Genomic DNA, 13,771 nt, shown 5'->3' with positions numbered 1-13,771 from the left:
CCGGTTATGAATCAAATATTTTCAGAAGAATCTGCTGTAATGCAAAGTGGTTAATCATAACATTCCAAGGACATTGTGTGTTTCTAGTTAGTTGAGCTAAAATTAATCAGTGTCTCTTTGCTAGCTGCAAACCAATGGAATTCCTGCAGAAACTGTTCCAGGAAATGATTCTCATTTAGTTACAGAAGAACCAGTTAGCCCTTCCCAGTTGGTTTGCAGTGATCCAGGCAGTTTACCTCACTGGTTTCAGGGAACAGGATCAACGGATTAAACAAGAATGTATTCCATCATAGTACCTTTTACATTGAGTGTGGCCTATTAAAGCATTGCTGTAGTTCATAGTGTTCACTCATAGTGTTCCTTTTCTGTTTATGAATTCCAATTACTGAAATGAAGAGTGGAAAGTACATGTGAAAGTTAGCAGAAGCATGAGGACTGAGGACTGATCTTAGGCGTTCTGTTCTCTTACTAATTCCTCCTTTGGCTTTACTGGCATTGCTATCATGCTAAAAAAAGAGAAAGATTTTTAGGCTGCTGGATATACACAATCCTACCAATGCATGTGGAAAAGTTCAATTAAGAGAGACCATAGATGGCAATGAAATACACTATTTGTGTTTCCTTTCCATAATTTTCCATTATGTTTAGTTTCTGAAGTTCCAGGATTGCACAGTTGGAATAGGAAATTTTTGTGTGGAAGCAACATTTGGGCCTTTTTGTGTGTTTTCACCTACTTTATTTTCAGGCAGGAATGACAGACAGTGGTTTCCACCTAGTTGCGCAACAGACTTCCCCTTGTTTCCTTCTCCCTGTTGCCCACTCCCACCTTTCGCCTGGTGTACTTTTGAGAATCCTCCAACCCTCTGGAACAGAATTTGGAGGCACAGGGAAGGTTTCAGGGAGAGGGAAGGAAAGGGGGAATGTCCCATTGCAGAAGGGGAAGCCTGCTTGTGCCGCAATTGCTGTTCACCAAGTGTTGTGTTTAAAACAAATGAAGGTGGCATTTCCAGTATAAACTTTGTATACGATTAATGTGTTTTTATTGTACAGAGCCAAACTTGGAATGCCTCAGTTTTTAAGTCCAGAAGCTCAGAGTCTTCTCCGAATGCTTTTCAAGAGAAACCCTGCAAACAGATTAGGTAAAGAATTTAATTAAGTTATCTACTAAGGACTTCAACATTAAGCTAAACAAATCCCTAATATATCTGCTGTTATGTTCATTGCTGACCTCGGATAGGTGCAGGTCCTGATGGAGTTGAGGAAATTAAGAGGCATCCATTTTTCTCCACAATAGACTGGAATGTAAGTACACACAACGGAGTAAAACACACTTACAACATTTCATGTTAATTGTGTTACAGCTTTCTAACGTGTTAAATGTGTTTGTCTTAGAAATTGTACAGAAGAGAAATTAATCCACCATTTAAACCAGCAACTGGTAGACCTGAAGACACATTTTATTTTGATCCCGAATTTACAGCAAAAACTCCAAAAGGTAAGATATATATACCGTTCTCTCAGGTGGTTTGGGAAACTTTCGGTTTTAATCTTAATCACGTGCATCATTTTTAACTTTTATGAGTCTAGGGTATACAAATGAAATAAATCAGTCACACAGTTGCTATACATGAGAAACAGGCAAACAACCTCAATTTTGTGTTACTCCCTTGGTTTTGTGTTACCTGACACATAGGTGTCCTTTTAATCTGACTTGAGTATGCAGCTGGTCTTTCTTGCCAAGATCTTGTGTTCTTCATGTTCTACCAAAATCGGTGTTGCATTTGGTTGGGATAGGGAAGATGGCCTTTTCAGTTACCATTCCTGGGACTCAGTTTTTAGATAGAGAGGCCTATCCCTCGCTGTTACCTTCCAGCACGATATGATAATTGGGTTGTTCAATCATGTATTTGACCTGACAACTGACTAAAATGGTGCACCCCTTTTTAAATATTCTGATCTTTGTTGCCTGTCATATTGTTGTTTTGTTCTGATCATAATTTGAAATGCAGCTTTTTGTGCAGACTGCCTTAGGCATTTTCATGAAATAATTCTAAAAGAGGAATATCTTAAATAAAATAAAATATTTTTTCCCCAGATTCACCTGGTATTCCACCTAGTGCTAATGCTCACCAACTTTTTCGGGGCTTCAGTTTTGTAGCTATTGCAACCGATGATGAAAGTCAAGCAATGCAGACATCTGTTGGGCACTCGATTGTTCAGGTGAATGTTCATTATGAAGTTAACTATTTGTATTGGCTGGAATTTAGGGGCCTGCAAGGAGGTCAGATATTGCTTGCACAATATGTATGCACAAGCTGTGCCCAAAGGATAGATAATCAAGTTTCACATATAATCTTATTGAATGATTTCCACATGCAGAAAATGATATTTGGAAGTGAATGCATTTTCTTCCTCAAGCTGATTATATTACTGGCTTGCATGAGGAAAAAAGCCCTTGCTGTGCAGAAGCGCATGGAAGTGTTTCTGTGACGTTAATCTCTTTTTGTTTTTGTTATCTGTAGCTTGCTGTATCTCAAGAGCTCAAGCTACTTAATGTCTTGAAGTTATTTCCACATGCAAAGTAAACAAGTGGATTGCTTTTTCTCTCTCATATCCTGTCCTTGTTTTTGGCTCTATCAGTTTAATTTGAATAGCCTTCGCTACTTACGTGCTCATAACAGACCAGTTCTACTTTGCATGTGTTATTAAACATTTTATTTGCCTTTTTGTTATGTCCAATTTGAGATAGTTTTATTCAGAAAATAAAAATTATCAGTTAATAATGCTTTGGGGCACATAACCTTAAACAAGCCTTTGGTAAGCTGGTGTCCTCTAGATACTGTAGTTCAAAACAAATGGAGGGGACCAGGTTTGTGAAGGTTGCCTAAAACCATGAATTAGTGTTGTGTGCGGAGGCTACAGTGGAAAACTGTTTAATGGCTTCCATAGAAGCCAGACTATGTAGCAATGGTTTAAAGTTAACTTCTATATTCCAGCTTGTTTGGAAGCGAATAAGCATAGTTCCTAGTTTTGATTGCAGCTTCCTTGCTTGTTGCCCCACACATGTAAAGGGAGGAGCAAATGAACTATATGCTGAACCAAGGGGTAGTGTGAAAACCAGCCGTTTGTGTCTTTCCACACTATTCAGTGTGTTTGAACATATTATTCAGGTTGGAGAAGATGTGAAAATCAGAGTGGAAAATGCTTCCTTTTACAAGTTCAATATTATTAGTTGTGCAAACAATTCATTACTGATAAACATTTGTTCTAAGATATAAAGATCCAAATTGGATATTTGTAAAGAATGCATTAATTGATAATGTTATTTTGGTAGCAGTTACACAGGAACAGCATTCAGTTTACTGATGGATATGAAGTCAAACAAGATATAGGAGTTGGCTCCTATTCGGTGTGCAAGAGATGTATACATAAAGCAACAAATATGGAATATGCAGTAAAGGTAATTAATTGTTTCAAGCATCCATAATGTTAGCACATTCTCAGTGCACTGAGGTAATTGGGTAACCAAGGCTGAGAAGCATTTTGAGGGCTATGGGTTAAGATGAGGGGAGACTGTTATAGGCTTGTAGTGAGGTGGCTTCGGCAGCTAAAGGAGATTGAGGAACTGGAAAAGCAGAAATCTGCAAACACCCAATTAATGAAAGTGTTATGAGCTTAGAAGGAAAACTGGTTTGAAGAAGGGTGGCTCTTCACACAAAAATGCTGTTTCAAATCCTCTGAGAGACTTAAAACAGTGGTTGTAGGTATGAAACAATATTGACATGGGGAAAACTGAGTTAATAATATAGTTATTGGTTCAAATATGTTTGCTCTTTTAGATAATAGACAAGAGTAAAAGAGATCCCACAGAGGAAATAGAAATTCTACTACGATACGGACAGCATCCAAATATTATTACTCTCAAAGATGTAAGTAGATGATTAGCAGCTTTATTGCAATTCAGGCATAAATAAGATGCTTTTGACATGTACAGTATTTAATCTTTCATTAGGAGTCTGCAAATGCACTTGCTAGGTTAGTGGAACGAAGATTGTTATGCCTTTCGATTTCAGTGGGTGTACTCAAAGTATGACTAATGTTGGATACAACTCTTTGCACAACTGAGCACTTAAATAATGTGTTACACTTTTCAGGTGTACGATGATGGGAAATGTGTGTACCTGGTAACAGAACTTATGAAAGGAGGAGAGCTGTTGGACAAAATCCTTAGGCAAAAATTTTTTTCAGAAAGAGAAGCCAGTGCTGTTCTACTGACAATAACAAAAACTGTTGAATATCTTCATGCACAAGGAGTAAGTCTGCGTTCTTGAGGGATATATTTGAAATGCACTACCTAGTTAATACAATAGATAAGTTATTCCGTTGTTACAGCTCTTAAAGCTTTCATTTTATTTTAAATTCTCCCATCTGGTCTGTAAGCATTAACTAATTAGATGCTAGTTTGCAATAGTTCGTTAGTTTGTGTAAAGATAGAAGAACAGGTACCCAAGAGCCAGTTCATAACTTTTCTGTAAATATGGTGAATAAGGGCAAGCACACAAGTACCTTATGGATAATTAACTTGTAAGAATGAATGCTCATGAATATATATATATATATATATATATATATATATATATATATATATATATGACCCAAAATGATAGACTATGCTCAATTAATTTATTTTGCAATAAAAGGATGTTGATATTGGATGCATTATATTCTTTTTAAATGTGGAAGAAACAACAGCCATGTTTGTTTGGTTGGTTTAGGTTGTACACAGAGACTTGAAACCTAGTAACATCCTTTATGTTGATGAATCTGGCAATCCGGAATCTATTCGAATTTGTGACTTTGGCTTTGCAAAGCAGCTGAGAGCAGAAAATGGCCTTCTAATGACTCCTTGTTACACAGCAAATTTTGTTGCTCCTGAGGTAACTATCAGTATAGTTTTTTGGGGTGGAGGTGAGAGTGTGCAGTCTTATGACCTGCTTTGGATTTCTTAACTTGGGTAAAGTTACATGTGTCCTGGGCTTCCATTTTGGCCTTATATATTGGGCTGGGCATGCCACAGTGCTTTTCAGAGTTAGAGGGAGAACACAAGGCATTCCTGCCCCCTCTTTTTAAGAGTTTTGAGACTGTTGATACATCAAGTGGTGCACAAATGATTTGTAATGCTTTGTTTACCTCATAGTTATTAAGCAGAAACAATATAGTTCCTCCCCCTTTCAGTGTACTTCTATACTGATGTAGTCTTTTGAGGGTTCTTATTTTACTTGAACAGAATTTTCCTGTTTCATGTTTCTTTTTGCAGTCCTGTGGAATTGTCTTCACCCTGTGTGCTTGCTTCAGTGGAGTGACTTTTTAAATAACTCACACATTTTTTCTTAAATGTATAATAGAAGATGCTTACTCCTTCAATACTTGCACATAAATCTGCTCTGGAGAGTCCCCCACCCTCTGGAGCAGATGTTGGATGTGGGCAGGGGGCTGTAGGGAAAGAAGAGGGGTAGAAGAAAAACAGTTGATGAGTGGATGCCTGCTTGTGCTGCATTGAATTCCACCCATTTTTCAATAACCAAAGGAATTGGCTTTTTCTGCAGAAACTAATGAAAACATTGCTTTCCATAGGTTTTAAAAAGGCAAGGCTATGATGCTGCATGTGACATATGGAGCCTTGGTGTTCTGCTTTATACAATGCTGACTGGGTATGTTTGCAGGTTCTAAGTTGGAAATTGTTACATTAATTTGTAAAAGTGGATTAGAGGTTCTTGTAGCTTTTCATCTCAGAATTTCAAAACTAAGTTGATATTCTCTTGCAGCACCACAAGGTATTGCCTGTGTATATACTCTGTCCTACTCTGTTACCTTGAGATCTGCTCATGTCCCCTTGCCCTCTTGTTCTGCTGTGCTTTCTTGTTCTTCTCCCCAGTCATTCATTCATGAGGCAGATAGTGGTGATGAGAGATGAAACTGCAGGGCTAATAGCAATACTGAATAGGTTTCAGTATTTTCTATATAAAATTAGTAATTTTTTAATTTCTGCCCTGCCCATCTGACTGGGTTGCCCCAATCACTCTCGGTGGCTTCCAGTATATACAAAAACATAATAAAACATTAAACATTACAGGGCTGCCTTCAGATGTATTCTAAAGGTTGTATAGCTACTTATCCCCTTGACATATGATGGGAGGGTGTTCCACAGGGTGGGTGCCACTACCGAAAAGCCCCTCTGCCTGGTCTGCTGACTTTCCTAAGTCTGCTGAATTCAGTAAGATGACAAGCTACTTCCTAACATGAATTTCCCCATAATATGAATATGCATTACTATTTTAGTGTTGTTGACAGTTGTAGTAGTTGGAAGTTAACAAGGAACTCAAAATCTTTGTGATTGTTATTATTATTTTTAGCTACACTCCATTTGCAAATGGTCCTGATGATACTCCAGAAGAAATTTTGGCACGAATAGGCAGTGGAAAGTTCTCTCTCAGTGGTGGATACTGGAATTCTGTTTCAGATACAGCAAAGGTAGCATATATGTTCCATCCATTGTATGTTAGATGTGTTTTTGAATAACATTTCATGGCGACATCTGAAATAGCCAACAATTTATTGTTTAACCAACTAGGTGATTATAAGACTACATCATTGTAGATAATCAAAGTTGAGCATATAAATAAAATTAAGTCCATGAAACGCGGCAAATGGGCATCCCTTGCATTAGATCCAGAGAGAGATCCAGAACTCTGCTCCTGCAACAGCACTTTCTTGACTCCTGCAACCCCTTGAAAGCCACTGCTAAGAGTCTAGCATTCCTCTGGAATGATACATGAAACTGAGGTCAGAAGACACAATTTGTTTCCTCCCTTTACGTCACTATTTGGAAGTAAATGCACACACTTGGAAGTACACAGCTGCAAGAATTGGGGAAGCACTCTTCCAAGATTAGGGAAATCTGGGCTTTTCACAGGAATTGTCTTCAGCTGAATGGAACTTAATGAGGATGGAGGTACTTGCAATCAGGGTAAAGATATGAGGCAGTAGACAGGTGCACTGATGCCTTATCTGCAGATACAGAAAGTGGGGGAGAGGAGGAGCTAAGCAAAAAGGGACAGAGCTTGCTGAAAACAGAAGATGCTCTCAGCTCCGTCACCCACTCAGTTACAGACCATACTTAGGATATGGGGGGGGGGCATGTCACTAATTTTACAATCTTATAAATTATAAATGAATATGCATTTCCTTCCAGTGATAGATGTTGCAGACTATGTCTTTAAAATGTGATGGACACTACAACTTAAACAAACAAACCACCATTGGAACTCTAGTATGTTGCTGAATGGTGATTTATTTAAATTAATATCCTCCAGATGTTTTTAAGAAGTCTCTCTGTATTCCTGCTCCTCTTTCTTGATAACAGACCTTTATCCCTATAGCATTTGAAAATATATTTGGAAATATGAGAAATGAATAATCTGAATCATTTTTATCAGAGTGTATGTAGTTTTGTGAGATTCAAAATCTTAGATTTGTTGCATATTTTAAGCCTTAGAACGCATGCCTAATTAGTTCTGTTATATTATTAATAGGACTTGGTTTCGAAAATGCTTCATGTTGACCCTCATCAGAGGTTGACGGCTGCCCAGGTCTTGAGACATCCATGGATTGTCCACTGTGACCAGTTGCCTCAGTTCCAGCTAAACAGGCAAGATGCTCCACATCTTGTGAAGGTAAAAATACGCATTTGTATAACTGTGTTTTTTCATCTATTTTCCCCTTTAAAATTTGCAGACTGCCTGCATCTCCTTCCATTTTCCCAAGTACCCGGTCACTGGCTGTACTTCCATTCCATAGAGTGTCCCATTACTATTCCTACCCCTCTCCCCATTAAACTGCAGTTTCTACTTCCATTTTGTTGTTTGTGCCTGGTAGATTTTCAGGTATAGATGTCTGTGGATTCAATAACACTGTAAAAATGTACCTAGTTTGTATTATTCTATTTGTCACCAGCTCTGGGCCTGCAGGATCAAAATATGAAAATGCACAATAGAATACGGAACATGGAGTGATTAGAGATTCCTTCTCCCTTGGCTTATAATCTAAAAGACACAAAGGAAAAGGAATTGGTAGAGGGGGAAAGAGAAATCAAGTCACTATATCCCCAGAAACTGTGGGCAATGTGAAGCAAAATGACACAAAATAAATCTAGAGCTGTGCACACAAAGCTTCAGTGTTAAAAAAAGTTGGATTTGTGAAGAGTGGGTCAACTTGCACATTATAATGTGCTGCTTGTTTAAACTAAAAATAGCCCCTAATCACTTTTATTGATTTTGAATCACATTACAATTATTTTTTCAACCTTTTTATTTTTAGGGTGCCATGGCTGCTACATACTCAGCGTTGAACCGCAATCAGTCACCAGTTTTAGAGCCAGTAGGCCGTTCTACCCTTGCTCAACGAAGAGGAGTGAAAAAAATTACCTCAACTGCCCTGTGAAGTGACCTTAGTTGAAAAATGTGGTACCATAATACGATGATAGCACAAATCATGGCAACAGGTAGCACATATCCAAGATACCTGCAAGCACAGTGTTCCAGCTGGTACCTATTATGCTGCTGCTCCTGCTTTCATCTGTTCTTGCTTTAAACTATCAGTGGCAAAATATTGCCCTTCAGATGGAATATAAAGTGGAATCAATGGGAAATGAACTATTCATGGAGATAGTAGAATTCCATACACCTGTCACATTAAATACACTGAATGAAGCACTCTCTCCCCATATAGCATTATTTTTATAGGGAATATTTTTACTCCCTTTAGAACATTCTTCGTTACATGTATGGATGGACAGTTTATGTTAAGCACTTAGCTTAAACAGTATGTTTATATTAGCACTGTATTATTTGTGCCATCCAGCATTTTATATGTTTTTGTAAACTTTTCATAAGCAGTACATTTCTGTACTGTTTCCTTTTACATGCCTTCTATTTAGACTAATTGAATTTGACAATTACGTTTGATTAAATGGTTAATCAATATGGTTAACATCTCTAAAGCAGCTTGACTGTTAAACAGCTATTGAATGTAATTCTGTGAATGTGTTTTGTGTATGTCTCTCCCCACAGACATACGGTTAGAAGTCATGGGAATCCAGATCTGTTGACGGATTTAATGGCACATTAGGTTTCTCACCATCAGACATGTGGAATTGAATCTGTACTGACATGAAAAAGCAACTGTGTATCTCCAGTGTGCATGTCCTTTTTGTGGACATTGGACGCCATGGCAAAATAGTTTAACCAGTTTTGTTGTGTTTAGTTGTAATTGGTCATCTAAAACCCAAAACTTTGCTGCTTCAAGAGTAGGGATAACTCTTCCACAGAGCTAAACTGAAATAGGGTGGGAAATGGAACATTTAAAGCTAAAGCAGTGCATTATCTATTAATGAGCATGCCAGCAAAAGAAAAAAAAAAGTCAGGAAATTGCAATTAGGAGGTTGGCTGACCTTAGGCTATTTTCAGCTTGCAATCCAAAGCAGAATGGCATTTGAGTTGAATGGGGATGTGCCCAGTGTCTTCAGCCTTTCCTAGTGGCTTTGCTATTAGCATTGGACTTTTGGTCATTGCTAGCCAATCAGCTGGCCAGCTAAGGCTACAATCCTAACCACACATAACTAATGACTAAGCCTGAAGACCACAGTGGGGCCTGAACTTTGTTTTTATTATTTTAATGAGAAAGTGGGGAAAGGTCTGTGTTCCCAGCTTGTTTGAATTGTCTTGGAGTACTTGTTTTCTGGGAAATATTGAAGTTGTATTTACTAAAAAGTTCGATATGTTGAAGTACAGCATAATTTTGACGGATCATCCCAGAGTTCTGCCAAAGAATTTTTTTATTTAATAGCAATGTTTCTGAGTTTTGAAAACAATTTAGTCCTAATTCAGTGTGTTAAACAAAATAGCAGCAAGATAGGCAGTGAGTAGTAGTTTTCTTGGGTCTTGCAAATGCTTACCTTTTCTAAGGTCACTCAGCTCCATATAGTATTCTTAGTCTTCCTCCTGTAGTAACTTCTAGTGCTTTGCATCATGCCTTACAAACTCATGCAATTCCTTTGGTTTTGTTGTTTCAGGTTATTTTATTTTTTATTTATAAATAGTATTTTGAAAGCATGCTTTTTCTTTCCTTCCACATCAGACTAGTCTGCAAAACAAGCCTGTGCTTAGAAGCTGCTAATCTAGCCACCCAGAGGCCTTTAATTTACTATCTCTTTATTTGTTGTATTTTGAAATCCAGTTTTCTTCTGTTACGTTTGGAAATCTTTTTAATAATTAGACAAGCTGCCAGCAATCTTCCTTGCAGCAACAAATCCAAAATTGCTCATGCCCTCTGTCCTCAATCTCATAGTTAAAGACGCAATTGTTACTCAATGACATTTCATGTAGATGTGGTAGAACTAAAATATCTGGGCAGTGAACATCCTTTATTCTTCATTCATGTGATTTTGAGTGTTCTGTGCAAAGAATGAGCCAGCTACCTTTTCTAGTTGGGTTTCCTGAATATTGTCTCAGAAGTATTCATCTAATATTGTGGATTCAGAGTATCAGCATAGGAATTGGTGCTGGGGGGGTTGCAGGGGGAATTGGCAGAAATCTCCCTGTCCTCCTGTGTAAGCCTCTGCTGTTTCTCAGACCCCTTTTTAAGTGGAAAGGCAATACTGGACCCAAACATCTTATGCTTCTTTTACTCTGTTTTTAATCAGATATTTTCAATAGGCTGCTATTTTAGCTCGGTGGTCCTTCATGTATTTCATTCTTAACTAGAGTAGTTTCAACTACAAGTTGATCAGCACAATAATACCTCTGAAGCACTTACGACGCAATTCATAACTGTTTAATCAGACATTCCATTTGTGTCTCTGGTCTTGTGAAGAGACAAGCTAAAAAAACTCAGCATTTTAAAAAAAAATAGTCCCTGTTTCCCACAAATAACTTAAATTAACCCAAAGGAAGGAAGCATATAATTTCCATGGTCAAGCTTATTCAATCATGTCATAGATGGGCTAGCTTAAGTTATAACACAGCTATCATATCTTAAATTTGATAAGGATGCTAAAATGCTTGCAGCTATTGGCTAAAATCCAGTATTTTGGCAAATCATTAAAAAAAATTCAATAACAACATAAGAGATATCAATAATGGTATAGGGCCTTGTTCTCCTTGGCGTTAACGAACAGTTGCCTTGGGAAACTGAACTGATTTCTTGCAATAACTTGGGCTTTCTACCTGTGATTTCAAATTAGTTAACACATTTCACGAACCTGTAAGAAACTGTTCAAGTCTCGTGCAAAGGAAGACCTCTTTCAGGGATTGCTTTGTCATTGACGGTTTTTTTATCAGATGCTTCAAAGATGCTTGTCTTTTTGCACTTGCATTAGATCTATTCATAACAGTCATCATTCTGCTTTGGTAGCTCTGCTCTTGAGACAGAGGCATGTCTTAATTTAAATCATTCCCTTAATGTTACGTTTACAAAATAACTTTGCACAGTTGGATTCAAGTATATCCAGTCTTGCATTGTTCGCTTGGGCTTTGCGACATCCAGCTTCTCATCCGGGGCCACTCAGGCTGCAACCCCACTTACTAGAAAGTAAAACCTGATCAACACAATAGGATTTATTTCTGAGTAAATATGCAACAGAATTGCACTGTAAATCTGAAAATGTTACTCTTGAGTGAAAACTCACCTGACCCTAGAAAAATGTGAACTACTTTAGGCTGTTGTTCATTACTATGTCTCCCTAGAGTGAAATTCAGTTGTTCATCCTAGCATTGCTGCTCCAGCAGAACTTTTCCACTAATGAAGGAAGAACAATGGGGATTATTTGTTGATTTCCCGCTCCTCCTCCTCTCCAGAACTAATTTTCAGGGGCACTGAGGGCCATAGGCAGGAGGGGGAGACCTCTTCCTATGTTAGAGGGTGTGCGGATCACAGTCCTCACGCCTTGTGTAGGGGCAGCAATTAGTTAGTCCCTAGTTGCTAACTTACACCCTTTTTCTTATACAAGCACTCCTTCCTCTTACCTAAACTCTTCTTTATAACAAGTTAGCTTTCTGGACAACACTCTACAGCAATAACGTTGGCTTGTTTCAAACAAGACACATCCATATCCAAATCCAGAATTTTTTTACTGTCTACACTCAGCTTTTCTTTGCTGTGTAATAATGCATTAATATGGGAATGGAAAATGGTTTCAGTGTTGCACTGACTGTCTCATACTCACAGGAGAATCAGGATCCTGCAAAAAAGACGTATAGGTGCACATGATTCAGAAGATAAGTTGTACTGCTTCAATTTTGGCTTTTTCTGAATACTTCAGGCAGTGATCAGGGAGGCTCATTTTCATTTTCTGTAAAGAAGTCCCTCAACTAACGGAAACATATTTAAATTTAAGAAACCATTGATTTTGTTTGCCTTATTTTACATGTGGATATGCTCACCCCAGCTCAGTTATATGCTAGAAACTATTTAACACCAAGTAATTTTACAGAAAGGTCGGCGGTTCGAATCCCTGCGGCGGGGTGCGCTCCCGCTGCTCGGTCCCAGCGCCTGCCAACCTAGCAGTTCGAAAGCACCTCCGGGTGCAAGTAGATAAATAGGGACCGCTTACCAGCGGGAAGGTAAACGGCGTTTCCGTGTGCAGCTCTGGCTCGCCAGAGCAGTGATGTCACGCTGGCCACGTGACCCGGAAGTGTCTTCGGACAGCGCTGGCCCCTGGCCTCTTGAGTGAGATGGGCGCACAACCCCAGAGTCTGTCAAGACTGGCCCGTACGGGCAGGGGTACCTTTACCTTTACCTTTACTTTAATTTTACAGTTCCTCTAGTGCTCACAAACCTGTTCCCTTTAGCGCTATTTCTTAATAGGCTGATTTCTTAAAAGATTTTAAACCAAAGGATAAAATTTGCAACTACTGTAAAATATAACTGCAAAATCATGTTAATTCTTATATCTGAGAGGAACCACCAGTCTACTGCTGTTGCTTTTTGTCTGTGGCTTAAAATTTTGGTATCAACAATGCAGTTATCACCGAAGCCCCCCAAATATTCAAGAAAGCATGCATTTACTAAATTTGATTGAATTGTCAAACTAGTTGCTTTAAAATAGATTCTGTGATGGATGGCAAAAGGCAAACTCATTTAAAGTGTTTAGGACTGTTGACTTACCCAAGATTTTTGGAGGGTGAGTTTGAAAAATTTAATCACAATAAAATAGCCCAACTCAGTCCTTTAATCCGTTCAGTGATGATCACCTGCATAGTCACTTGGTTAGAACATGGTGCTGAAAAACCCTTTCACTGACCTTCACTTGCTCACATTTCCCCTTCCACAAAGTTAATATTCCCTGTGTTATCATAACTGTGGTAAGAGAAATAAATATGCCTACTTAGATTCAGAATTGGCACCTTTGAAACCACTTTAAAATGTCACGACCCTTAAGACACTCATATGAATGTAAGGAAGTTACATTTTCATTACTCTCAATATATAAACTGGATATTCTGAATTTATTGCTACTTGATAGAGAGGTGGCAAGAATTTGTCAGCTTTATTTATAGCTCTGGTAATATGAAGCAGTTTTCCAAGGCCCAACAAGCCACCCTGTGACAAGATGTCAAACCACAAGATTTTCCTCAAATAAGCACTGTACTGGTTTTATGACATCTCAAAAGTACTCTTTACTGTATTTTCTTTTCCCTACAAGGTATGATATGGA

The 13,771-nt window shown here is 38.3% G+C and overlaps 1 protein-coding gene across 2 annotated transcripts in view; it reads left to right on the top strand.

The window, feature by feature from the left end:
• RPS6KA3 (ribosomal protein S6 kinase A3) overlaps window positions 1-11,955 on the top strand; it is a 41,154-nt gene extending 29,199 nt beyond the window's left edge. Inside the window, exons 11-22 of one of the 2 annotated variants that reach the window (XM_081909193.1) lie at window positions 1,051-1,139; window positions 1,238-1,302; window positions 1,393-1,495; window positions 2,096-2,220; window positions 3,338-3,460; window positions 3,840-3,929; window positions 4,155-4,313; window positions 4,776-4,937; window positions 5,635-5,711; window positions 6,414-6,531; window positions 7,593-7,733; window positions 8,377-11,955. In XM_081909193.1, coding sequence (XP_081765319.1) covers window positions 1,051-1,139; window positions 1,238-1,302; window positions 1,393-1,495; window positions 2,096-2,220; window positions 3,338-3,460; window positions 3,840-3,929; window positions 4,155-4,313; window positions 4,776-4,937; window positions 5,635-5,711; window positions 6,414-6,531; window positions 7,593-7,733; window positions 8,377-8,499 — 1,375 coding nt within the window. In that variant the 3' untranslated portion in view covers window positions 8,500-11,955. Of the gene's footprint in view, window positions 1-1,050; window positions 1,140-1,237; window positions 1,303-1,392; window positions 1,496-2,095; window positions 2,221-3,334; window positions 3,461-3,839; window positions 3,930-4,154; window positions 4,314-4,775; window positions 4,938-5,634; window positions 5,712-6,413; window positions 6,532-7,592; window positions 7,734-8,376 lie in introns of both variants that reach the window. The other variant, XM_081909192.1, reaches the window with a different exon arrangement.
• The last annotated feature ends 1,816 nt before the right edge of the window (window positions 11,956-13,771 follow it).

This window comes from Podarcis melisellensis (genome assembly GCF_964234715.1).
Source record: "Podarcis melisellensis genome assembly, chromosome: 4".
NCBI lineage: Eukaryota > Metazoa > Chordata > Lepidosauria > Squamata > Lacertidae > Podarcis > Podarcis melisellensis.
Note: the sequence above shows the minus strand (reverse complement) of the source record. Positions and strands in the feature narration are given on the sequence as shown.